The sequence below is a fragment of the Pseudorasbora parva genome, chromosome 3, assembly GCF_024679245.1.
Source record: "Pseudorasbora parva isolate DD20220531a chromosome 3, ASM2467924v1, whole genome shotgun sequence".
Taxonomy (NCBI): domain Eukaryota; kingdom Metazoa; phylum Chordata; class Actinopteri; order Cypriniformes; family Gobionidae; genus Pseudorasbora; species Pseudorasbora parva.
This window is the reverse complement of record NC_090174.1, coordinates 37058995-37086980: the sequence shown is the minus strand read 5'-3', so window position 1 is coordinate 37086980 and position 27986 is coordinate 37058995. Positions and strand designations below refer to the sequence as shown.

The window sequence follows — 27986 nt, the reverse complement described above, 5'->3', positions numbered from 1 at the left end:
TACACTTAATAAACACTTGGTTTAGGTTTTGTCAAAAAATGCATACATTTTTCTTCATTTATAAAAAATGTATTCATTTAAAAACAATTTACTGTTGTATATTCTAAGTAACTGGCAGACTGGTAGCCCCAGGAAATTAATTTTCTTTAATGTATAATTTGATTTAAAAATGGTATCATTGCCTTAAAATATTAGGATTCGGATTAGGATTGTGCATTAGGTTGCAGCTTTGCCCGATGTAATAAAGTACTACACATTATAACTTTTATGGGGTTATAAGTGGACCAACTTGCCTGAAGTTGTCTTTTGGAATAATTCAATACATTCACACTGTGTGCTTAAGAAGGTTGTGCCATTACTTTTGAGAGTAATGTGGACCCTGGATGGAAATTACTAGCATAACAATGAGATAACTTTGCTTATAGCACACCAAATCTGGATACAAATCAAATGCAAATCAGGTGCTTCTCAGACCATTACAAGCTCTCTTGAAATGTAGCCATTTATTTCTCTACATCCGTAGAATCACGTAATCATTAGTAGATGAACAGCAGATAAATTTGATTCAGCAGATAATGACTATAGCAGATCAGCAATGCTTCGATTTTCTGCTCCTCCAATGCAGTTGTAATTTTTAGCTTTGTGACAGTTTTAGCTGTGGCACAAACAATGTCAACTTCCATGACAACAGAAGACATGTTGCAATGCTCCTTTGTGTAATTATTGTTTTCCAGTTTCTTTGTCAAATTAACAGCTTTTTGTAGAAAACGGCTGCATTCAGAAGAATTCTTCTGATTATAGGGATGGATATGATACAAAAGTCAGATTAGAAAACTTTGGTGACTTCCTAAACCTAAATTTGAGAAACTGACTAGGAGGTTTTGGACATGTTACTGAATGAGAAATCAGATTAAAAGTTTTGTTGTTGTTTTCAAACACCCCAAAACTGGAGATATTTTTTTTACTTTGGATCTTTTAATACATTGAAACAGAAATACATTGTTTGTTAATTCAAGAGATCACGCAACCCTTTTCTCCTTCCCTGGAATAACAAAAGTGTCAGGACCAGTTTCTGTTTGGGAGGACATGCAGGAGAAGTGATGATCAAAGATGACTCCACTCAGACTATCAGAATAACTTCATGTCCATGTGCACTGCCATGGCTGACGCTGCTTTAGGACATTTTCTGATAATCTCTCCTGTTCCGCCCTCCTTCTCTTTTTATAACTCATTCTCTATCTTCTGAACATGAACAAACTTGAACAGTTATCAGAGAGCTTAGGCTGTACAGTGGCATGAAAAAGTATCTGAAGCCTTTGGGATTTCTCACATTTCTGCATAAAATCACAATCAAATGTGATCTAATCTTTGTCAAAATGACACAAATGAAAAAACAGGGTCTGCCTTAACTAAAACCACCCAAACATTTATAGGTTTTCATAATTTTAATAAGGATAACATGCAAACAATGACAGAAGGGGGAGGAATAAGTAACTGAACCATCACATTAAATATCTGGTTGCCCCCCCTTTGGCAGCAATAACTTCAACCAGACGCTTCCTGTATTTGCAGATCAGTCTGGCACATCGATCAGGATCAATCTTGGACCATTTCTCTTTACAAACTGGTGCAGTTCAGTCAGATTCCTGGGATGTCTGGCATGAATCGCTGTCTTGAGGTCATGCCACAGCATCTCAATGGGGTTCAAGTCAGGACTTTGACTTGGCCTCTCCAGAACGTGTATTTTGTTCTTTTGAAACCATTCTGAAGTTGATTTACTTCTGTGTTTTGGGTCATTGTCCTGTTGCAGCATCCATCCTCTTTTTAGCTTCAACTTTCTGACAGACAGCCTCAGCTTCTCCTGTAAAACATCCTGATAAACTTTTGAATTAATTTTTCCATTAATGATTACAAGTTGTCCAGGCCCTGAGGCAGCAAACCAGCCCCAAACCATGATGCTCCCTCCACCATGCTTCACGGTGGGGATGAGGTGTTGATGTTGGTGAGATGTTCCATTTTTTCTCCACACATGATGTTGTGTGTTCCTCCCAAACAGTTCAACTTTCGTTTCATCAGTCCAAAAAATATTTTGCCAGAAGTTCTGTGGACTCTCCAAGTGTCTTTCTGCGAACATTAAACGTGCAGCAATGTTTTTTTTTAGACAGCAGTGGCTTCCTCCGTGGAGTCCTTCCATGAACACCCTTCTTGGTTAGTGTTTTACATGTAGTCGATGTATGCACAGAGATATTGGACTGTGCCAGTGATTTCTGTAAGTCTTTAGCTGACACTCTAGGGTTCTTTTTTACCTCTCTGAGTATACTGTGCTGAACTCTTGTTGTCATTTTTGGTGGACGGCCACTCCTTGGGAGAGAAGCAACAGTGTCAAACTCTCTCCATTTGTAGACAATTTCTCTAACTGTGGATTGATGAACATCCAAACTTTTAGAGATGGTTCTGTAACCTTTCCCAGCTTTATACAAATCAACAATTCTTGATCGCAGGTCTTCAGAGAGCTCTTTTGAGCGAGCCATGGTGCACATCAGACAATGCTTCTCATCAAGACACAATTCTTTCTAGATGTGTGTTTTATAGTGAGCAGGGCAGCTTTAAGCCACTCATCAGTGATTGGACACACCCCTGACTTAAATTGTTTGGTAAAAATTGGTATTAATTGCTCTAAAAGTCTCCTTAGGCATAAGGTTCAGTTACTTATTCCTCCCCCTTCTGTCATTGTTTGCATGTTATCCTCAATAAAAATATGAAAACCCATAAATGTTTGGGTGGTTTTAGTTAAGGCAGACACTGTTTTTTCATTTGTGTCATTTTGACAAAGATTAGATCACATTTGATTGTGATTTTATGCAGAAATGTGAGAAATCCCAAAGGCTTCAGATACTTTTTCATGCCACTGTATACATAATATGGCTGCTTCAGAAGACTATCACATAGCATTGCTGGCTACTGCAAGACTTAAAAACTAGAGCATGCCTATAAAAACAATGTTCAGATTTGGAACGCTGCACATATTAGCTGACATATAGAAAAACAATTGCCTACAGAATCCGCATTGAGGCTAAATACAAAGCTTTATGGAGATGGGGGGGGGGGGGGTTCACCTGGAATAATTAGAACAATTTGTTGATGCACTTCAACTAGTTGCCTGCTGGTTGCAGCAATTCTAGACTATTTATCAGGGTAATTTCACAGAGAATTGCTCACTATTCTAACTTGCACAAAATAATTTGTATACAGCATATAGAATGCCATATGTTTGGCATTGCTTCACAGACACTGATAGAAACATTTAGGAATAAAATCGAAAATGGTGTTGGCTGTGGTCCAAATGTGATTATAAATGTAATCTGTACACATCCCAGAGGAAGTGCACATTGTAAGTCCAATTTGCAGAACATGATTTGGACAAGTTACACATGTTGTGTTGGCAATTGTGGTGCTCAGTGACTGAAGTTCATCACCTTATAGCTAGTCTGGTTATCAGGGTATCAACACTCTTAATGAAATACCGCTTACTGCTTGATATATGACTGCTAATCCACTCAGATGCCTTAAACAGCTGTTCCCAGATTTGGTGTAAATTCATAATCTCACTCTAGAGCACACTTGTAAAATCTGCATGTAAATGTAGCCTAATTTGGCTATAACAGTTTAGAAATATATTAAGAATATAGGGTGTAAGAGTTGGCTCCTTTTAATTCATGAGATGAAACTGAAATATGATTTTGAACTGAAATTACAAGAAATGGAATTGGTTTTATTTAAATGGCATTCTGGTAGTGTTCTTCCACATTGGTCCATAAAATGAAAATAAATGTATGAATTAAAGCAGTCTTCAAGGCCTATAAAAAACTACACAATGCAATTATATGAATTTGTCATTTTAATTCTACCTAAATTCTTACATTGCTATACTGCATCCTGTTTGGTACAACAATGCAAAAAAAAAAAAAAATTGGGTTTTTTTTTTTTTTTTTCAAAAATTGTCATACAGTTTAGAACAACCATTCAATTTTTCCTTATAACTGGATAAAAAAATAAAAAAGAGAGATAAAATAAAGTAAAATAATATATCTATATACAGTTCCTTCTCAAAAAAATAGCATATGTGATAAAAGGTCATTATTTTCCATAATGTAATAATAACAATGTAACTTTCATATATTTTAGATGCATTGCACACCAACTGAAATATTTCAGGTCTTTTATTGTTTTAATCCGGATGATTTTGGCATACAGCTCATGAAAACCCCAAATTCCTATCTCAAAAAATTAGCATATCATGAAAAGGTTCTCTAAACGAGCTATTACCCTAATCATCTGAATCAACTAATTAACTCTAAACACCTGCAAAAGATTCCTGAGGCTTTTAAAAACTCCCAGCCTGGTTCATTACTCAAAACCGCAATCATGGGTAAGACTGCTGACCCGACCCTGTCCAGAAGGCCATCATTGACACCCTCAAGCGAGAGGGTAAGACACAGAAAGAAATTTATGAATGAATAGGCAGTTCCCAGAGTGCTGTATCAAGGCACCTCAGTGGGAAGGAAAAAGTGTGGCAAAAAAACGCTGCACAACGAGATGAGGTGACCGGACCCTGAGGAAGATTGTGGAGAAGGACCGATTCCAGACCTTGGGGGACCTGCGGAAGCAGTGGAGTGAGTCTGGAGTAGAAACATCCAGAGCCACTGTACACAGGCGTGTGCAGGAAATGGGCTACAGGTGCCGCATTCCCCCGGTCAAGCCCCTTTTGGGCTACAGAGAAGCAGCACTGGACTGTTGCTCAGTGGTCAAAAGTACTTATTTCGGATGTAAGCTAATTTTGCATGTCATTCGGAAATCAAGGTGTCAGAGTCTGGAGGAAGACTTGGGAGAAGGAAATGCCAAAATTCCTGAAGTCCAGTGTCAAGTACCCACAGTCAGTGATGGTCTGGGGTGCCATGTCAGCTGCTGGTGTTGGTCCACTGTGTTTTATCAAAGGCAGGGTCAATGCAGCTAGCTATCAGGAGATTTTGAAGCACTTCATGTTTCCATCTGCTGAAAAGCTTTATGGAGATGAAGATTTATTTTTTCAGCACGACCTGGCACCTGCTCACAGTGCCAAAACCACTGGTAAATGCATGGTTTACTGACCATGGTATTACTGTGCTCAATTGGCCTGCCAACTCTCCTGACCTGAACCCCATAGAGAATCTGTGGGATATTGTGAAGAGAAAGTTGAGAGACGCAAGACCCAACACTCTGGATGAGCTTAAGGCCGCTATCGAAGCATCCTGGGCCTCCATAACACCTCAGCAGTGCCACAGGCTGATCGCCTCCATGCCACGCCGCATTGAAGCAGTCATTTCTGCAAAAGGATTCCCGACCAAGTATTGAGTGCACAACTGAACATAATTATTTGAAGGTTGACTTTTTTTGTATTAAAAACACTTTTCATTTATTGGTCGGATGAAATATGCTAATTTTTTGAGATTGGAATTTTGGGTTTTCATGAGCTGTATGCCAAAATCATCAGGATTAAAACAATAAAAGACCTGACATATTTCAGTTGGTATGCAATGAATCTAAAATATATGAAAGTTTTATTTTTATCATTACATTATGGAAATAAACTTTACATTAGCATCACATATGCTAATTTTTTGAGAAGGACAGATATATAATAAAATAAAATAAAATAAATAAAAAGATTTACTTAAAGGTAACAACACCATAAAAAATAAAAAATGCAAATTTAATTCAAATTCTGGAACTGGACAGTAAATTTAAAAAGCATTCTAAATTCTTCTCTGAATGACACGGACCTCTGATGGCATTAAAAATTACATGATTGACAAAGTGCTTACTCAGATGTCATTTTTTAACACTTTTATCAAAAATGATTTTCACAATAAAGTTTGAATACCACCAGGCAGAACTAGACTTGTATATGGGATGACCAAGCCTACTTTAGGGGTCCATAGACCATGAAAGAATATAATGTGTAATACTTTTTTTTTTCTTTTTTTTTAACCCATGTAATATTGTATTCTAATAAATGATCTACTAAAATTATAGATACCAGAGAAATTTCACAATTTCAAAACTCAATTTCAACGTATATACCATAATACAAAAACTACAAGCCTAATCATATAAATTTAAAAATGATTGAGAGAATGGTCAGCAATAATATAATAACAGAGCTAATAATGAAGTGCTTGAAGATTCAGGTCTCACAGTTATTATTCAGAAGTTATTGAGTCAGGATCAGTGAGTGATTTTTTTTATTTTGTTCCTTGATTAACTTTAATGACAGACAGCAGGAGGTAGGCCAGGCTGCTGTTAATGACACAATTTTGAATACAATATATTGACATGCATTCGATTTCTTTCTCAACTGCTTACATTCGGTTGAGACACAGCCGACTTTGTTTATGATATTTACCAAGATGGCTGTTTTGCCATACTTTTATGTGTATTTGTCCATTCAAGCGCAAGACTATCTGTCTGTGTACATGCTATGGATGAAGCGCCATATGCCGCGGTGTGTAAGGCGGAAATGCAAAACAGAAAAACAAATCATTACCATACAGGCAAAAACTTGGGGCATTGGTGTGTTTTGTTGTAAACACTTTTTTAAATACTCAGAAAGAAAAATACTAAAAAATGTCTATACACACACTCTTCCAGCCTAGGGTGAAGTCATTGAACATTAAGACAAAATGGATTTAATGGAAAACTATGTGAATGGAGCAGCAGGATTTTGAACAACTCTGCACTTGTCTGTGACCCCCTTTATTCTTAAAGGGATAGTTCGCCCAGAAATGAAAATGTATGTTTATCTGCTTACCCCCCAGGGCATCCAAGATGTAGGTGTGTTTGTTTCTTCAGTAGAACACAAATTAAGATTTTTAACTCCAACCATTGATGAGCAAGTTGTAGGCCTATAATTCATGGCAATGGGGTGTTCTATGAGTAAAAAACACAGACATACCATCATTATGATCATTAGTGCCTGCATGGATCAGTCGAATGAGGCCTCTACGTAAATATATATCTCTGATCGCGCTGGTATTTTGACCTTCCTCTTGCGAAAGTAATGGCACTGGGGAATACTAGATGAGATTTGTCTGATATGAGGTAAAAAAAAAAAAACTGTTGGGTTTCTCGCAGAAACTAATCGTTTTGTGTCTTAAGATATCAATGGATCGCCACAAGCCACAGGGTTTAATATGGATTCGTATATCTATGTATTTTTTACTCTCATAGAATTACACCCCATTGACATGCATTATACGACTGGCACAGCAACGTTGAAGTTAAAAATCTTCATTTGTGTTCTACTGAAAAAACAAACACATCTACATTTTGGATGCCCTGTGGGGTAAGCAGATAAACATCACATTTTCATTTTTGGGTGAACTATCCCTTTAATCACCTGTTTAGCAACTACCGTTAATATTCTCTTTATAATCAACATTAAAACATTAACGATGAGCTGCTTCATGTCAAAATAAATGCTTTAAATTGGAGGTAGAAATGTAAATAGCAATCTAAATCTTGGGGTGGCCACCCTGGACATCCCGGACATGACCCTAATATATCCACATCAAAATGCAGCACAAGCCAGATGGGCAAATGCAACAAAATATAGAATATCCAAACTGACTTTAATGCATTTGTCCTCCCTTAATGGATTTAAGTAGGACTGGGTCAACTTCTAAGACATTCTAGATACAGGTTTCATTAAACGCTAGACTACATTCATGCTCACTAAATGGGAGAAACCCTCCAGTAAACAACATATCAAGCACATAAGACTATATCATTTATTATATACAATTGTCTTGTTTGCATGTAACAAGCATTATTAGCATGCTAATGGAGCATTATTAGTAGCTTATTTAACATTATTTAAGAGAGGTGCCTAGCTCTTTTTTCCTTTTAGTGCATTTTTTTATTGTCAAATATTGTCACGTCTAATTCTTAACGATTAATGTGAATATAAATGAAACCTCACTACCTAAACATCTTTCTAGAGCTTCATAATCACAACAAATGATTTTTAGCCCATTGTACGGTGAGTTTTTTGCAGCAATGTGGCACTGTAAACGCCTACATTTAAATACATCTTGCATTAATATTGCTGGAAGGGAGGGAAAAATAACTTAAATCGACATGTTTCCGAATATACACAAATGTATTTTGGTTCAGAAAGGATTCACATAACAGCCACTAGATCTGAGTAAATCAAGCAGATATTCCTTTTCTCTTCTTGTCATCACTAGCATGCAGCACTGCTGTGGAGCATTTTCAGTGCTGCAATGTACAGGCACCAGCGACACACAAGGTGTCATCACGACCACAAATCACTTCCTTGTGAGTGTTTCTTACACCCACCACCCCGCCACCTCAACTCTTTTTCTCTTCCTCTCTCTTTCTTTTTCCTCTCTCCAGCACGCCATATAGGTCGGAGTTAGTATATATCTCAATTAGAGAGGTGGGGTTGGAGAGGGGGAGGGCTTGAGTCCAGACTGACTCCTCCCCCCCAGTGCCCCACACCAGCCCACTTAAAGTGGAAGCAGCAGCGCAGTGCCGTCTGGAGCCCTGTCAGTCAAAAGCCCTGCGGCCCTTTATGCAAATCAGTCTGTCTGTGGTGGACCGGGAGGGGAGGGGGGAAACATGTCTAGATTTGTTTGTCATCCGTTATGCCCTCCCCTTCAATTCTTCCACTTCATCTTCTCTCACACACACATACACACACACAACACTCTCCTATATTCCGTCTTTCCCTCTTCTTCACCTTCCCTCATGGTATGCCTTGACACTTTTATTCCTCCTTTTTCTCTACTTCTCTCTCAGGTCCAATAACCTGTCCATTTCTACAGCCTTGAGATGAGAAATTGTGACATAGCTGTGAAACTGGGAACCAGTGAGGTGAAGCATGCAATGCTACTGGGCTCTAGAATCTGGGTCGCATAAAAAGAGAGGCTAGATATGTGTGTGTGTGTGTGTGTGTGTGTGTGTGTGTGTGTGTGTGTGTGTGTGTGTGTGTGTGTGTGTGTGTGTGTGTGTGTGTGTGTGTGTGTGTGTGTGTGTGTGTGTGTGTGTGTGTAGACATTGTAATTGGGAGATTTATAAAAAGATGCAGATTTAACTTAATTGTATAGGAGACACATACTTATATGGTTTAAAATATTGGAATTAATTCACATAAACAGGAACGTAAATAAAATGTCTTTCAGCCAACATGCTCTTATATGGGTCAGCTTCACAATTGATAATGCACCTAGTTTTGGAGTTCTTTGAAAAAGCAGACAGACTATTTAAAAATTCCTCTAGGAGGATCACCATAATTCCTCCACCTCCTCCCCAAAAACATCCCCATTTTCAAAACTCTCAGAAAAGCGTCAGGTTTGAGAAAACAAGATGTCTCATTGCATCCCTTTGGAATACCCCCTGTCGTGAAATTCCTCGAGACATCAAACTAAGACAAACAACTGAGACAAGAGCTGCGATGATCTTTAAAACTGGTGACCAAACATCACCCGTCGCCAAAAAGCAGCATCTTCATCTGCATAAATAAAAACCGCAGACTTAAACTAAATAAACACACAAATAGTTCTGTCCAATCATCTGCTTGTCTAATCCAAATGAGCATCTTCAAAAGTAACGTTAAAACTGCATTTCCCTCCAAGTGATGACAGGATTATTGGATGTTGCATTAGTAAAGTACAGCATAGAGAAATGAACTGAATTTAAAAAGTAAATAGAAAGGGAACTTCTATTAAACATGATAGATGTTGTTATTCATAGACAGGATCCCGGTGTCATATTATATATTGTGCTGTATTTTAAAAAGATGTATAACAGCAAAACCTTTTCTTAATTTACTCAATGCCAATACTGAAACATGCAACTAAAAATACACTTCAAAGTTAATTTGAAGACTGCAGATTGATTCAGAGTTATATTTCACAGTAGGCTGCTTCATCCTTTTTTGTTTACGAATTCTAAAGTCTAATACATAAGAATTAATATGTTTTAGGAAGCTAGAGTGAAAAAAAAACTCTCTCCAATGACATGCCAAAACTAGATCTGAAAAAGGGTGTTTTTGTGTGTTTGTGTGTGTGTGTCTGTGTGTGTGTTTGGTAGTAACAGTACTCACCTGTGGAGACCTGTCGTCTTTCTCTTTTCTTGTCTTTTAAGGCACATGGCTTGTTTCCACACTTCTGAAAGAACACAAATTCATAAATGTTAATCATAACTACAGTCTGACAAACTCTCCAAGAGTAAAAAAGTAATGTTTAATGAATAAGTCCTAAAAATCCACCAGTGCACGTACACAGCAAAATATCGTTCCCAGTAATGTTTTAAGAGCCATTCACACAGAATACGTACTTGTGTTTTAAAAGCAGGATGAAAAAGAATGCAAGAATGGTCTCAAGACAACCTTTAAAACTTTTTTAACTTGACATGGCGTCAACACAACATTCATGTGCAAGACGCTGAAAAAGCAGCAAGACCCGAACTGTCAAAGGCATTCATCTAGTACATAGAAAACAGTTAGGTTGTAAAACAATTAACTATGTACTAAGATACACTATGTAACTAAAACTAAATGCATTTTATGGAAGAACATTGTGTTGGTTGTTGTGGTTTGGCTCTGTGCGAACAAATATGTATTTTTTCTTCATAATTATAAAGAAAAACAAGACAAGCTATAGCTAAATACGTTAGTGTGGATAAACCCATTAACAGACATTGTAAATTACTTCCTTGAAAATAAATTCCAGGACAGCGCTACAGTAAAATGGCCCTTCACAATAAAAGGCTTTACACTCTAAGTTACATGGCATATCTGTTTAATAAAATACCTTATATGTAACTCTGCATCGCCTATATAACATTTCAAATTCCACAGTTCTCCCTTCAAAAAGCCAAGCCAATGTTGATTCTCGTTTTATTACGAGCTCTGTCAAATTGTGGGGGGTTTTTGTGTGTTTTTTTGCCAGCACTCTTCTCTGTTTGGCTTTTTGAGTTTGTGGTGATCCCCTGGAGGCTATCACCCACACAGAGTGGTGCACAGAGCTAGACTTGGTAAAGCCATTCTGATCTGCCGACGAATTGATTCCACCCTGCAACTCAGGCCCCTTTACAGGATGGGAAAACACAGATTTTTCCCTGCATTTTGGCCTGTCATTTACATAAAAACGCTGTTTTTATCCCAGAAAACGATTATTGCCAAAACGCCAAAGTGGAGACTTCTGAAAACGCCGGTTATTGCTGTGTCAACTGGGAGAAATGGGTTTTTAGGTGCTCAAATGTCACATTATGCACCAGAAATTACTGTGAGCACCCTATGTTTAGAGTTTGTTTGATAATGGTCAGATGCTGTTAAGGTGGTACACATTTTTACTTTTGTGCAAACACTTTTAACTTCACTGTCAACACAAACGAACCTCAAGTCACATCTGTTGTTTTGAAAGGAACAGGAAGGCTCAAGCTATTCTTTTTTGAGGATCCTGATTGGCTTGCATGGCTTTATCCTTCTCCCTACACTGCCGCCCATAGGTTTGGTATAGTTATGATGGCGCTCACAACTTTTTTGAAAACGATGCTTGTGTACACATGTTATTTTTGAAAACGGAGGAGAGGAAATATGTGTTTCTCTAAATACCCGGCTATGTGTAAACGTGGCCTCAGTCTGGAAACTTGGGATGCACCGATCCGATACTCAGTATCGGTATCGGCTCTGATCCGCCATTATTTGCCAGATCGGTTATCGGTCAGACAGGACCGATCCAAATACTGTGCGTATAATATTCTGTGTTATTGTTAAGCCCCAGTGTCACACAAAAACATTGTACAGCATCATCAACGATTCATGCACTATATTATAAGTGTTCTAAAGCCATTCCATAGTTTAATGTAAAGGGAAAGATTCATATTTAAGTCATTAAATCAAGCTCACGTCAATGCATACTTCCGCTGCGGCTCACGTTCGGTTACGACAGTCAACACGATGAAACTCTCTCCAAGATGATTATTTGGTCCTGTTATTATACTTGATCTGTAGATTACGGTGGTATAGATAATGTAGATGATGGTTTCTCATAAAACTACCTTATCTTGATGGCGTTTATTGCTGTAACGTAAATTGTGTTACCAGGGCTCTCAAGTCTCACGCACTGGGCGTGAGACACACGCATTTCAACCCGTTCACACGCTCACACGCTCACACGCCGGCTCTGACTAAATACTTGGGGTTTCGAGTCTGACGTCACCACGTGGGCGTGGTTTCTTCGCTAGGTCAAGGCGCATGCGCTGTTTTCATGCTTCGGGAGGACCGCGAATCAGACACAGAGAAGCGACGGCGATCAGGTTACTAACTTAAAGGTTTGTTTAATATTCTCATTTATCAAATAAGAATGATTAATAATGTTATCAAATGATTATTGATAAAATAAAAAATGTTTTGTAGAGTGAACGTCCTAATTACGGCTAACGTTACAGGATTATGCTTGGTGTCTCAGGTCATATGCTGGGTGTCTCAGGTTAGATGCTTGGTGTCTCAGGTCATATGCTGGGTGTCTCAGGTTAGATGCTGGGTGTCTCAGGTTAGATGCTGGGTGTCTCAGGTCATATGCTGGGTGTCTCAGGTTAGATGCTGGGTGTCTCAGGTCATATGCTGGGTGTCTCAGGTCATATGCTGGGTGTCTCAGGTCATAAGCTTGGTGTCTCAGGTCATATGCTTGGTGTCTCAGGTTAGATGTTTGGTGTCTCAGGTCATATGCTGGGTGTCTCAGGTTAGATGCTTGGTGTCTCAGGTCATATGCTGGGTGTCTCAGGTTAGATGCTGGGTGTCTCAGGTTAGATACTGGGTGTCTCAGGTCATATGCTGGGTGTCTCAGGTTAGATGCTGGGTGTCTCAGGTCATATGCTGGGTGTCTCAGGTCATATGCTGGGTGTCTCAGGTCATAAGCTTGGTGTCTCAGGTCATATGCTTGGTGTCTCAGGTTAGATGTTTGGTGTCTCAGGTCATATGCTTTGTGTCTCAGGTTAGATGTTTGGTGTCTCAGGTCATATGCTTGGTGTCTCAGGTTAGATGCTTGTCTCATATTTTGTTTGTTTTTGTTGTCGTTATAGCCTTTATAAATTCAAGTTATTTAACACACACAACAGTGCACATACAATATATGATATGGTAAGAATCTGTTTTCACTTTTGTGAATTTTTTTTTTTAAGGTCTTCTGTTTTCTGTGCATAATGGCAGAGGGAGCCCAGACTAGAAATACTCTAGGTGAGCCTATATGTTATTTCAACTTCAAAAGTCTATTCAAATGCACAATGTTCTCCCTAGTCCTTCCTTACAGACTATCTTACTAAATCTTTTGGCACAGAATGGCTCCCTGATTGTTTTAAAGTACTGAACATTTCAAAAACCAATGTGTCTGGCTTTGTCACCAACCAATCTGACCTCAGCACTGTACTAGAATGCCACAAGAGAGAAACACTGACATCTTTCATTCTTTGGTAAGAATAAGAATGATGTTTTGATTATTATAACATATATAATGATGTTTGAAGATTATTTTAACAATTTCTTTTCTTTTAATTGTAGGTCTGATGATAAAAGAAAGAAACAAAAGGGGTCACATCGTCTGGTTTGGCAGGTGGAAGATTTGTCAGAGGATGTACCACTTTCTGTCACAAACAGAGTAATTCATTGCTGTCAGCATGGCAATCCGCGAAAGAATTGCAAAACTCGGGAGGTAAGATTCAGGGGATTTCTTTTTTTGTCATATAGGTAAACTAATGCACAATTTACAAAAGCATACTTTTCTGTTAATACTTTTGCATATATTTTAGCTCTTTTCAGAGGATGAGCATATATATTCTGGCAAAAGAAAGAGAATGTACATTCAAACGACCAAAAAAGTTGGCTGCATAGCCAAGCTTTTTATTAGGTACATTAGAAGGTAAGCTACTACTACATCTGTACAATAAGGTTCTAATCTAGAAATATTTTAAAACACAAAAATACGTATTCTGTATTAAGTTAACAGCATTTTTTTTACACAGTGCTGATTTATTTAATGTATAAACCTGAAGAAAAATTCAAATTAATTTATGAGTACCCCCTAATAGTTTTCCCTGCAAGGTTATCGTAGTTGAAAGCGAAAAACCATTGTTGTTCCTCAGATAATTTTCACTTTTGGGTGAACTAACCTTTTAGGTTTTTACATTAAAATCATAAATGTGTGATAGGTCGACTAATGGCTTAAATTAATGACTTCAAGTTGAATATAAATATCTTTAGTCTCGGCAGTCCTACAATTTATTTATGTAGCACTTTTCACAATAAACCTAATTTCCTAATGGTTTTGCATTTTGAATATTCTCCTATAAAATACAATATACCATTAGGATGTTTTTGTTTGTTTTTTAATTAATTCTATTCTTCCAAAACATGATTTCTCTCCCTTAAACCCACCCCCACCCCCCAGATTTGACAAATTCAGCGTTGAAAAAGGAGCTTCTAAACTGAGGAAACAAATCATTATGGACACTCTGAAAGCAGCTCTACAGAAAAATGAAGCAGAGTCATCTGAAATAATTCACATCAACTTACCGCTTGAGACAGCTCACCAGCACCACAAGATTTCGGCAGAAAGTGGATACACAAGAAATATCCACCCTCTTGTTAAGAAAAAAATTCAAGAGTATGTGTCATTAGGAATTACTTCTGTGCCTTTCCTTAAAAAAGTGCTTCGCCAGTTTGTGAACACTGAACTCTCAGCTTTGGATTGTGTCCTCCCAAAGTCACATGATCAGTGCTACTTTCCATCTAGCCATACCATTCAAAACCATGTGCATTTGTCTTTAGTAGCAGGAAGGTACTCTGGTCTTGATCAGCTTAATTTGGAAGAAAAGCTCAAGAAATGGAAAGATGATGACCCTACTGCACATTTTTATTTTAGAAAATGCTCAGAGGTACAAATCATGGACAATGAAGTATTGCAAGATGTTGATTTTGTGAAGAGTGAAGAAAAGGAGTCCACCATGCAGAACACATTTTTATTTGTACATCAGTCCCAAGAACAGCAGAGACTTCTTAAACTGTATGGAGACATGGTTCTCCTGGATGCCACATACCGAACAACAAAATATGCCTTGCCACTTTTTTTTGTTGTTGTCAGGACCAATGTTGGCTACAAACCTGTTGCAGAGTTCATCTGTGAAAATGAATCCACCATGGCAATCTCTGAGGCCTTGTCTTTAATTAAAAAATGGAATGATGCCTGGAATCCAAAATATTTCATGACGGATTATTGTGAACAAGAATACCAGGCACTTCAGTTGGTCTTCCCACATGCTAAAAAATACCTGTGCTCTTTCCATCGAGAGCAAGCCTGGATTCGCTGGACAAGGGAAAGTAAGAATACTCCTCTCTTTCTCGAGCCCTATATATAAAAATATTTTTCCCATAATTTTGGAATGTTGATAACAGCATTCTCATACTGTATTTCTTGTAATACAGTACAGTGTTAATGTTATATTTAAAATGTGTTGAGCATTGTTCAGGCTTGTTGCTCATTTTTTGAGGACAATTTCAGATTAAGTAATTTTGTTTTCCATGCTGCTTTTTCCTAGAGAAATGTTTATAACAGAGAAGAAATGATATGTTAAAAAAAAGAAATCATGTTAGTTTATTTAACTGGACAAAGATAAAAATTACATGTATATTAAACAGTAATAGTTGTAACATTTGAATGTACCTGTTGCAGGCAAGAACCAACTCTCTGATCAGGATCGCAGTGAACTTCTTGGCCTCCTTCGTAGTGTAGCATCTGCACATGATAAAGATACCTGTGAGGCAGCGATAAGTAAGCTCAGGGACAGTGTCTTGTATAAGAGTAACGCAGCTGTTCGAAACTATGTTGAGAAAAGGTGGCTCAATATTAAAGAGGTAGGGGTTACAACAGTGTCACCTTGAGAATTTTCTTTTGATGTCTGTCTATTGTGCCACAGTGGAAATTAAATTAATTAAAAGGAAATTTATTGACAGTAAAGGTATTTTTTATTTGGTGTGAGGAAGGGTCAGAAAGGCATTTTTATGTTGTGTAAAGGGAGGTCAGAAAGGCATTTTTTTGTTGCTTGTGTTAAAATAATTTTGTTTTTTTCCACAGAGGTGGTGCAGAGGATTCTCCCCTTATGGTTTTAATGTTTCTGTAACAACAAATAATGGCATCGAAGCAATGAACAACTCCCTGAAGAGCTTTTACCTGAAGATTTCGGGTACTAAATCGGTATCCTCTTTAGTTGAAATGATTGTCACGGAATTCATCCCAGAGCAGCTCCTCTCATATACTAAGCTTAATTATATGTACAGCAGTCAACACAGAGTATACAGTGCTGATGTTCCAGAGTTCCTCTGGGACCGTCCAAGATCCTTTGTGCAACATTGCCTGAGAAACCTAGAGGCAGCTTGGTATTGTACTTCCCAACAGGTTCAAGAGCACAGTAAGGGGCTTTATAAAGTCCAGAGTGAGCATTCATCTAAATGGTACTCTGTGGATCTTGGGGACAAAGACCGTTTTCCGTCATGCGAATGCAGATCTTTTAATTCCACTTTTTTACCCTGCAAGCATTTTTTTGCTGTTTTCAAACACACTGACAGCTCATGGTACTCATTGTGCCCAGATTATATCAGCAGTCCATATGCCACTCTTGACTCAGATGTTGTGTCAAGTCAGAGACATTTAGAGGTGAAAGAAGTGGACACTACTGTCTGCATCGATAGCCTCATCGGCAGTGCGTCGACATGTAAGGACACTACTGCACATCCTGCTGCCATAGAATATTGTGACAATCCGAGCTTGAAAACAGACATGGAGGCAAATGAAGTTTCCACTGCACAGTGTTCCCTTCGAGAGAAATTAAAAATTATCCAGGATCTATCTTACATTTGCATGGATCATGAGTTGTTATGTAAAGCAACTGCTGTCATTCATGAACTTGCAGGAAAAATGAAATGCTCTGTCCCAAAAGAAGACTTACTACCACTTCGAGGTAAAGAAGATGACATTAAGCTGAAACTGCGTGTACTTCCAACACCGAAAAGAAAAGGAAAGGTGAAATCCAAAAAAAGGAGAATTGAGAAAAGAAACAATGGTAAGGTGACTAAGGGAAGAATTGATCTCTGCATACATGTAAACAAATATCATTCACTGCAACTTTTTTATGTTGTAGGTGACAGAGGGGACCAGTCTGATCCTTCGAAAGAGAACTTGCTGACAGATAGTGCTACAATAGATTTGCCAGGTGAGTACTTAGTATGTTAAAGTTATTCATTGATTATACTGCAACTACAGTGATGAAAATAAGATAAGGTATTATTGCAATGTAAAATATGGTATTATTTGACAGAGGCTGAGACACTTCTGGCAGAGCTGAAAGAGCATGACATTGCTGAGGTAGACAGTGGAGTTAGGTTGTCTGTCTGTGGACAGGTGTTAGAGAGCAGGGATTTTAAATCTCTGAAATGTCCTCACTGGTTAAATGATAAGGTAGAATTAGGTATTATGATAGGTTAAAAGAGAAGAATAAGGTTGATTAAAATCTTCACAACTAAGTTTCTTAATTGTTTGTCACAGGTGATAAATGCATATTTGGAGACGTTGACTCTCGAAAAAAACGCAGGAGCCAACACTGGATACCTCTGTTTCAGTATTTCTACGTACATGCCTCTGCTCTGGGAACATGACAGATTTGATGCCTGGATGTTTGAAAAGGTGATTATGACTAGTTTAACTCCTAAAATATTTATATTTTACTGTTAAAAGGATAATTCACTCAAATAAAAAGTGTCTTTACTAAACCTGTATGAGTTTATTTCTTCTGATGAACACAAAAGAAGCTATTTTGAAAAATGTTGGTAACTACTGATGGTCATCATTGACTTCCATAGTGATTTCTCACTATAGAAGTCAATGGCTACATAGTAGTTAGCAACATTTTTCAAAATATCTTCTGTTTAGCTCAACCAAAAGAAAAATCTCATACAGGTTTGAAACAACTTAAAGAATTTGTTCACATTAAAATGAAAATTGTCATTTTAATTAATTATTAAACCATCCTAGGTGTATATGACTTTCTTCTTTCTGATGAACACCGTCGGAGTTGTATTAATAAATATTCTGACGCATCCAAGCTTTATAATGGCAGTGAATGGGACCAAGAAGTTTGACTGTGAAACTCACTGTGAAGCTCAAACGAAACTGTTTTTGTAAGAAAGATATCCATATTTAACCTGTCACAAAGGCTCATTGATGCACGTGTGGAGCGAAGGCTGGCCCGTGTGGTCCGATCAAACAGACGAGCTACTGGAGCTCAGATTGCTCAAGAAGTTAATGCTGGTACTGATAGAAAGCTGTCAGAATGCACAGAGCATCTCAGTTTGTTGTGTATGGGGCGGCATAGCCACTGACCAGTCAGGGTGCCCATGCTGACCCCTGACCCCGCCGAAAGAGCCAACAGCCGCCGGAGGCAGTGTGATGCTTTGGTCAATGTTCTGCTGGGAAACCTCGGGTCCTCCATCCATGTGGATGTTACTTTGACACGCTCCACCTACCTAAGCATTGCTGAGACCATGTTCAGCCTTTCATGGAAACGGTATTCCCTGTGGCTGTAGCTCTTTTAGCAGCATAATGCTCCTTCCACAAAGCACAACAACGAGTGTGAGGTATGTAAATAAATATATAATGAATAATTCCACCACTTTCAAGGTCCAGAAAGGAACTTAAGACATTGTTAAAATGGCATGACAGCAGTGGTTAAACATTAAAGTTATGAAATGACGAAAATACTTTTTATGTTCTACGTCAGCTTCATATGCATGCATTGTGCTGTTCACATTGTTTTGCTTAATGTCTTTTATTTTAAGGTGCCATTCTCCCAAATGAAGTGGATTTTCCTTCCAATCAATGTGAATGACAATCACTGGATCCTTCTGGTAGCTGATGTTCCAAATATGGAAGTATCAGTTCTGGACTCGCTTTTAGGAGACAATGTCTTGTATGTCGATATGTGGAGGTAAGCTGTACAAATTTTTACACTTTGAGAAATGTTATTGAACACTTTTTTTAGTTTTATCATAGTACATTGTAGTGTCATACTGTACATATTTTTACTCTTCACTCCAACAGAATTAGGTTCTGCTTGTTTATCTGCTATCGTAATGATCGTATTGATCTTTTGGGGTTTTTGACACTGTTTGTTGAGGTCTGAGTGATAATTGTTCATGTGTCATCATGCAACCTGTGCTCTGTTTTGAGCTAAACTGCCAGTGCGAAAGCACCCTTAGATGTAATCTTAGATGTAATCTCAAATTGTTCTAGGCCAAGCTAAGAAAACATTAATTTTAACCTTGTAAATAATTGAATGTATTCCACTTATTTACTTAGGAGATATATGGCTGTGAGGTACAGTCATACCAACGAATTGGGAGGATTCTGGAAAAATGGTGGTCTCTGCTCTGCACCACAAACCGATGCCAGCAGTTGTGGGGCTTTTGTATTACTGGTAAGGCATTACACAGCTTCATAACCACAACTTGTTTCTTTATGCAACATTTTCTTTTGAATACATAGATTGACTTTTGTTTAGCATTAATTATTTTTAATTTATCTGTCCAGAATGCTCTTGCTCTGATGAGAGGCATCAATCCAAGCCAGCTGACACAACGCCATGCAGTGGAAATGAGGAAGTTTGTGTACCACAAACTCAAACAAAATGCATTATGATAAAGGGTCAGTTCACCCAAAAAAATTAATTATGTAATTACTAGGGGTGTAACGGTTCACAAAATTCACGGTTCGGTTCGATACGATACACTGGTGTCACGGTTCGGTACGGTACGGTTCGGTATGTTTTAGATGCGTAACGCCCGTTTCACACATACTCCGTCTGCGTTGCGTATGCGTTGCAGGAGCCCCACACCCTGTAGTGCTTTCACATATGCTGCGTTTGCAGTCCCCAACTGATCCGCTGTTGCACACCACAAACACAGCATTGATTCATTATTTTTTATTTAAAATCCAAAAGTTTTTACTGAACATGCCTGAAATTACTAGATTTTCGCGTCAGTACATGTTTATTTTAATGCGAACAATGTTCTGTCGCTTTAATGCAGCAGCGCAGCGCAGCAAAAAATAGACTCGGTACGAAAACGATCCGTGCACTGCTGCAGACGCAACGCACCTGGAACGGACTGACGGACAGCATCCGTGTGCAGTGTGTGAAAGCTGTCATCCGTTAACATGGGTACGGGAAAAAATACGCACCGCACACGCACTGCAGACGGAGTATGTATGAAACGGGCGTAAGGTCTCATATCCGCGGCTATAAATGGACCACTCGCCGCGGTGATGTCTTTTGCCATTTGAATAAGTTGGAAATGTCTGTCTAAATGCTGCGGGGATAGTTTGTGGGATAGTTTGTGGCTGTTTCTCCTTTTTATCGCCTTGTTGTCGGCGTAAATGAGTTGACATGACATGACATGAATTATTCCCGCTGCTGTACCATCAGCAAATGCGCCAAACCATTGTTTTTTAATCCATCACTCTTGCCAACACCATCATAGCTTACAAAGAATCCAAAGTTCACCCAAACACCAGACCTGTTGGTTATTGGAGGATCTTCTATTTCTGGTTTGTTAAACGCAATAGCCATTTTGCCACGAGCATTCAGCGCGTAGCCTACTGAGTAAGCGAGCACCTGACTGAGCAGCCTAAAACATATTTGGGTTTTTTTTTCTTTCACTTCGGCGGTGTCAGGGGCATTGCCTGTTATGTCGTTTTGGTTATTGGGCTACCTTGTTGAACGCATATTAGTATATTTCACACACTTTTTTTATTTTTCAAATCTAATTAATTAGTCCAAGAACCGTTCGGTACATAATGCGTACCGCGTACCGAACCGAAAGCCTCGTTACCGAACGGTTCAATACGAATACGCGTATCACTACACCCCTAGTAATTACTCACTCACATGTCATTCCACAACGTAAGACCATCGTTCATCTTCAGAACACAAATAAAGGGTGTTCTCTCACCAAGCACTGTTACCTTATGCCAAGCCTGAATGCAATTGTTCCTCCTCCCCATTCCTGCTAGCCTGCACTCTTACGTTCCAGGCCAGAGCAAGCTTGAGTAATATATACGATACAACTTTTTGAATGGAAGAAAACAGGAAGAAATGCATATTGTATCTGTAATTAATGACAGAAATTTCCTTTTTGGGTGTACTAGCCCTTTAATATTTGTTCTTTTAATTCTCCAATTCCTTTCCCTACTTTTTACTTTCACTTCCGTAGTGTCACAGCACTCACCTGACACTGTGTTTCCTGTGAAGTCACTGACCTGGTCTCCAATGTGTCTGCTGCACCATAAAATTGGAGTCAAGACTCCACTCGTGAGGTCTGCAGTGTAGATCCTGTGAGATTAGATTAGATTAGTATGTTCCTGATTTGTGTAACTTTACTCGTGTATCTGTAATCATTCTTCTTACCTTATGTCCTTTCTCCAATTTTCCTTCACTTCCCAATTTGCTATTTTCATACCCTTGCATATTGTAAATAAATAATTTGCTTTAAGTTCAGACTTGTGTCCTTGCCTTGTACACGTCACCTGGTTATGACATGTTTGTATACGTGTCTTCTCCCCAGTTTAATGTTACAACCCTTGACCCCTTATTCAAAAAGTTTCATTGAGTTTGTTTTTCTCTGGGTCCATATAAATGAATTTCATTCCAAATTACAATTTAACTACACAAAATGTACTTGTCTTTTGTATTAACATGCAAATTGTGTTAACTTGATGACTCATATATGTTACTGAAGACAATGCATTATTTTGTACTATGACTTTTTGAGTGACCAGTGAGAGTGCATGTTTAACATTTTATTGAAACATATGCCTCCTAAGCCAACAGATGTGATGGACACTTTCTATTTTAAATTGCTTTCTATAACTTATACTTTTGAATGAAAAGTCCTCTTAACAATACAATGTTAATATAACAATACAAATTAGATTTAGTTAAGATTTATTACATTATAATATATATATATATACACACACACATACACTATATATATATATATATATATATATATATATATATATATATATATATATTTAGCCAATATAAAATGTGTATACACATATTTTTATAAACACCCTTGACGCATTAAAGACCCTTTTTATAAAGACCCTTGACGCAAAGCAACAGTGTCACGTGATTTTACAGTATTATAAAACATTATTCTCAAATGCCAACTTTCTTCAACATTTAACACTGATATCATTCTTGTTTTAACCGAGTAAAAATGAAAAACGCAAGGGCTTCTGCGCGATTACTATTGAAGTTCGCGGTCTTCTTCCCGGAGCGTGAAAACAGCGCATGCGCCTTGACCTAGCGAAGAAACCACGCCCACGTGGTGACGTCAGACTCGAAACCCCAAGTATTTAGTCAGAGCCCTCACACGCCACACCTTGTATTTCTCACGCAGAGAAATCGCCAGGGTAATACGCGCGCTATTAGAGGAATCAAGCGAGTTCCCCATAGAGTTCTGACGGCCCTGCCACGCACCAGTTAATCTAATAAAAATAGAGACCGAACAGCCAATCATAAAATAGATTTGCTGTATCTGGGTAAGATAAATATTCCCTCCACCCAATAACGTTTGGGTTCTGATTCCAACGTCACATTCTGTGATTCACGCCACGGCCTCGCTCATTGAATCAAATGCTCGCTCAAGTACTGTTAGTTAGCAACTACAAACCCCGATGACAGACGCAGAGACACAAAGATAACGGTGTCAAGTTAAGTTTCTGACAGCACTTTGTTTTCTGTTCTTAAACCTCAACAAAACTTAAAGGAAGCCTTGTCTCAATCATGATTTGCATGAAATGCATTTTGCTGTACGTTATTGCGCTCTCATTCAGTGAACATCTGTGCTCACCTGCACTCGTGAATGCGGTGATGGACAGCTGTCCTCATTCGACTGGTGTTTAGATGTGATTTTTTTAAAACTCACTTTCATTAATTAATTTATTAAAAGTAACTCCATTTTGTAAGATCATTTTCATTTAAGCAATTCCAAACATCACGAGGCAGACGACATTAGTGATCAAATACAGTTGAGTTATTAACCCGCTCCACAGCACCACCCAGTGGATTTAGTTAAAACTGCGAGATTTAGAGGGATGTATAATGGATTCACTGCATTTAGGCCAGCGAAGCGAATATTAAAATTTCAATATTATTTTGATTTTTCGAACATTAATTACAGATCAAATATATTCGTGCTCACCCCTATTTATGGAAGCTGAAGTGTAGCGATATAAAATTTGCAATGCAATATGTAAAATGGCAATGCATTTCAAAATTTACATTACATTTTCCATGCCATGTGTGCAACATTTGGAGCAAAATAATAATTCAAATTGAATAATATAATTTACATTTGCTATTTCCTACACTAGTTTTAACATAAAATTTAAACATAAATTGTATATTGTAGGCTAAGACTTTATATAAGTTGCAAAATTAAAATTAAAACGTATTACAGAAATAATTAGATGTGTTTAACATGTTCAAGCAATTGCAAAAATTATGCCACATCACCGCACTAGCCATTATTTTTAATGGAAAGGAGACATAGGTGTTATTCAAGAATTAATTAAATTTTGCATGGTGGCAAAAAAATTTTTTTTTACATTTTGTTATTTTAACTGAATTCAGAAATGCTTTTGAAATTAAAAACTTTGCTTTTAATAAACAAAATACATATTTGAAATAAAGACTGTTTGGAGTTGGGTGCTCCGTCCCCTGAATCCACAGCCTTTGTTGTTATTTTGAGTGTTCACAAATAAAAGTAGACAGTTTATAATTATGTCTTGTACTTAGCCTATCTGTATGGCTAAAAAATGATGGGGTATTGCTGGTGTGGGAGTTGTTTCCGCTGTCATAAAGAGAGGAAAAAATACAACCATACTGATATAGCAAACAATAATCATAGGCAGCTTGTCTAAGATTATTTGAGAGTAAAATAATCTCTGTTGTAAACCACAGCTCACTTCAGCGCGACCATGCTCATGTTAAGGTGCCACCAACCTCTGGGCTGAAGGCCTCAAAAACCTGCTACCATCACCAATAAACAACACTAACCATTCTCTCTCTCTCTCTCTCTCTCTCTCTCTCTCTCTCTCTCTCTCTCTCACACACACACACAAACACACTAATTAAATACATATATATTTTATTTGTACGAATTTGTCATTTTTCATATCAGACCCCCGTACCCAGCCAAACCCACGGCCGAAATCTCACTCTGAACTCAGTTCAAAACTTGAGAGCCCTGTGTTACTTTCTAACGGATGTCTGTTAGATCATAACATTGGACTAGATATTGTATTGTTCTTCACACACAGTAACTGAAATGTTAAACTGTAAAAATAAACGGCTTCATAAAATATTGCATAGATACACTACGCGTCGATATATCTTCCCTTTGTGTTTTGAACTTCTCAATGCGGACGGAACGGAACACTGCGATGTGACTCCATGTTGCTTCAAGCGCATCATCCTGCGCAAGGAATGTGCATTCGCGCTTTGTGCTGCTCTATATTATAATACTTGTGCACTATGAAAGATTGTTAATAGCCTTTATTGTTCTGCCCTATATATAATATGTTGCTGCCTCATTAAAAAGATGCAATATACATTTAAAATAAATGTAATTTCTTAGTATATAGGCCCTATTTCTATAAATATATAGAAAAAAATGTTTTTCATGAATGTATTTTGTACTTTTGCTGCTGAATTATCCATATAATTTTTTACTTTTCTTTTTAAGATTTTTACTAATCTTATTAAATAACCCTAACCCTAACATTTAAAATTGAAAGGTTGTTTTTAAAATGTTAATTTAAACAATTAGACACAACGAGACTGCTCCCAATCAAATAAGATCATCAAATGATCCGTTTTTGCACTGCAGAAGTGGCACAACAAGTGGCACAAAAAGTGGGATTTAGGCACATATACATATGTGAGTGTTTAATGCAGCTCATGAGTAAATAATGTTGTATGAATGTTTTAAATATAAGTTTTTGAAATTAGAAATATGTACAAATTTAAAAAAAGTTTATATTAAGAATAAATATAAAGTTTAATATTTTCAATAAAAAGACCATGCAAAGTATAGACCTGTATTTGGCGGCAAGTCTTAATGTTTGAGTAATTTATTCAAAATGCAGATTCACTTAAATCAAATTGCTTGGAGATGCATCAGATCTGGTCTGGCTTTGATTTTCACAAAATAGACGGTATGGTGACTAAAACGTTACTTAATATCAACTTGTGTATAGGACTTTTGTACAAGATCAATATCACATTTGCAATCCAGCCGATACTCGGAGCAATAGCAATCCATAACTGTTGGCGCTCTGTCACTAAATAAACAGAACTGCATGCGTCTTGTTAAAGAAACACATGTCTGCTTAGGATTTTTGTGTTTAAATTGTGTTAAAATAGTCTTTAATGTCTTGCAAATCATACGTTTCATATACTAGTAGTATATAACTGAAGCTATAAGTTATAGAATCAAGCATATCTCATTCTTAATTTCCTTTTTTTAGTTAGTGTATGTTCTAGCATGGCATGCAGCTACCCGATTAGCTTAGTTTATACACCACAGTTAGACTTACCATAAACAGCTTTTGATTGCGATAACAGCTTTTGATCAGGCATTTAAAACAGCTACCATGGTGGGTCCTAAGCGGACATGATTTCACAGGGGAACAGGATTTGTCATGACACCGGATCTACTTCTCTCTGTTTGTGTCTAGGGCTAGTCTCGCAAGGACTGTGCTCCTCCGCAGCGCTGCAACCCGAACCGGAATAAAATACCAGTAGTCAGAATATAAACACTTATTATAGGTGTAATGTAGTGATTCAGGATCAGAAGACAACACGGTTTGGACATTTTCATCATATACTTGCTCATTATATACATTTAGTGATAAAGATTAAAATCAAGAACTCAAGGGCTTTTTAAAATTCTTATTAATAAATTAGTTTTTGGTGGCATTTTTGCTTTAAATCATCAGTGAGGCGTCTGGTAAGTGCGCATGGCTGCTTGCTTCGTCACACCCGTTTTACCTTGTAAGCAATCTTTGTTTGAAATGTAGTCCGTCACGCACATTTTTGCACTCACTCTGCTGACTGAAGGCATGGAAAGCAGAAACATAGACTAACAGTTTCTCAGTGTTGATGCACTTTGGGAGATGTAGTTTTTATTCCGATTGTATCTAGAATTGATCGGGTCACTCGCACCGGTGCGCCTACATATTTTTTCACAGTCGCACGTGGTAATTTTCAGGCGTAAATGCTCCTTAAAGGGGGGGTGAAATGCTGTTTCATGCATACTGAGCTTTTTACACTGTTAAAGACTTTGATTCCCATCCTAAACATAGACAAAGTTTCAAAAACTAATGTTGGAAATTTGATGGAGTATTTCTGCGTCAAAAATACTCCTTCCGGTTTCTCACAAGTTTCGGCGAGTTTTTTTCTATGTGTCGGCTTGACGTCAATAGAGCGGAAGATCCTTGTATGGGCTGTACGAGCTCTTCTCCCGGAAGTGTCCGCGCGTGACTAGAGCGAGAGAGGAAATGCACGCCCATAAACACTCTCTCAGCTGCAGATCCCCTCGTCCGTGAACACTTATGTCAGTTATAGTCCGCGCCGCGCTCCACTTTATTCCTATGGGTGACATCAAGCGACTTCAACACTTCAGCACAGCATTCCGGGAAGGCAGCGCTGCATTTGAACCGATTTGAACGCAGAAATGATGGGAAGCTTCACAACATCGCAGATCTCCACGGTCACTGCTGTCACAGGACTTCACCAAATCATACCAAAGAAGTGTGTTTTTGACGGAGCGGGCCCAGCGATAAAGGTTCGGTCCTGCTTTGGAAACAGGCGGTGAGTTAAACTGCTTCAAATGTCTATGCTGTTGGCTACCGTCGCGTAAGTAAACATCAGTAAACAACACGATCGTGTATAACGTTAGTTAATTTATCAATGGAGCATGTGATCTATGGTTTGTGTTTAAATACATTTGTTTAGCTGACCACTATACCTAGGTGTCAGTAAAACCACCCAAACATAAACCTAGTGTTCTCACAAAGCGTGCTTCGTCATTCAAATGCGCCAACGGTTACTCCATTGTTGTTATATGTATAACGTTACACTATCTGATGTGCAAAACCTTTTTGCTTGCTACTGCTAAGGTTTAGTCGCATAAAATAGTCCATAAACTGAATCATGTCCTCATAAACTACGAGTAAACACACACAAATGTTGACAGGCCACTAAATACAGTACACACCACAGAGACGGACGTTCTGATGTTGCTTCTCCTGTTCAATTTATTTCAGCCTCCGGATCTGATTCTGGATCATTATCTGTATTAGCTGAATCTGGGTAGCGTTTTCTTATCCACGCTTGAGGACGTCACCGCTTCGTCGTCGTCATTCTTGAGCTCCGCTCGTTTTTTTCTGGAAAGACTCGGTACAGCCTATATTTCTTTTATAAATATAATAAAACTTAAGACTTTTCGGAGATATGAGGGATGATACTACTCTATAGGTACTCAAGATTGACATGAGACTGACTGAAACTGAGTGTTTCACCCTCCTTTAATGGTCGCTATGTAGAGCCCTCTAGGTGTCTGTATCTTTAATAAATATACATGTATCTAGTCTAGTTACTCAAAAAAGTATTGACCATTGATCACAGATCATAACTGCTTACTTATTTTTAGGTTTTGCATTTGAATAAATATTTAGACATGATCAAACACTAGATTTCTTTAAATGTGACATTTTAAACCGTTAATAACTTACACAATAATATTT

General features: G+C 38.0%; 1 protein-coding gene across 6 annotated transcripts; it reads left to right on the top strand.

Moving 5' to 3' along the window:
• The first annotated feature begins 12273 nt into the window (after positions 1-12273).
• LOC137071039 (uncharacterized) lies at positions 12274-21655 on the top strand. 6 transcript variants are annotated; one of them, XM_067438690.1, is made up of 12 exons: positions 12274-12396; positions 13246-13300; positions 13401-13533; positions 13622-13772; positions 13870-13979; positions 14508-15436; positions 16191-17175; positions 17254-17325; positions 17658-17795; positions 18144-19095; positions 19467-19584; positions 19698-21655. In XM_067438690.1, the coding sequence occupies exons 2-7, from the start codon at positions 13267-13269 to the stop codon at positions 16223-16225; spliced, it is 1392 nt and encodes a 463-aa protein (XP_067294791.1). In that variant the 5' UTR covers positions 12274-12396; positions 13246-13266; the 3' UTR covers positions 16226-17175; positions 17254-17325; positions 17658-17795; positions 18144-19095; positions 19467-19584; positions 19698-21655. The 6 variants fall into 6 exon arrangements, with proteins under 6 accessions (XP_067294791.1, XP_067294792.1, XP_067294793.1 ...); XM_067438691.1 differs by having other exon boundaries at positions 17658-18745; positions 18947-19095; XM_067438692.1 differs by having other exon boundaries at positions 17658-19095; positions 19698-19811; positions 21377-21655.
• Positions 21656-27986: the final 6331 nt, after the last annotated feature.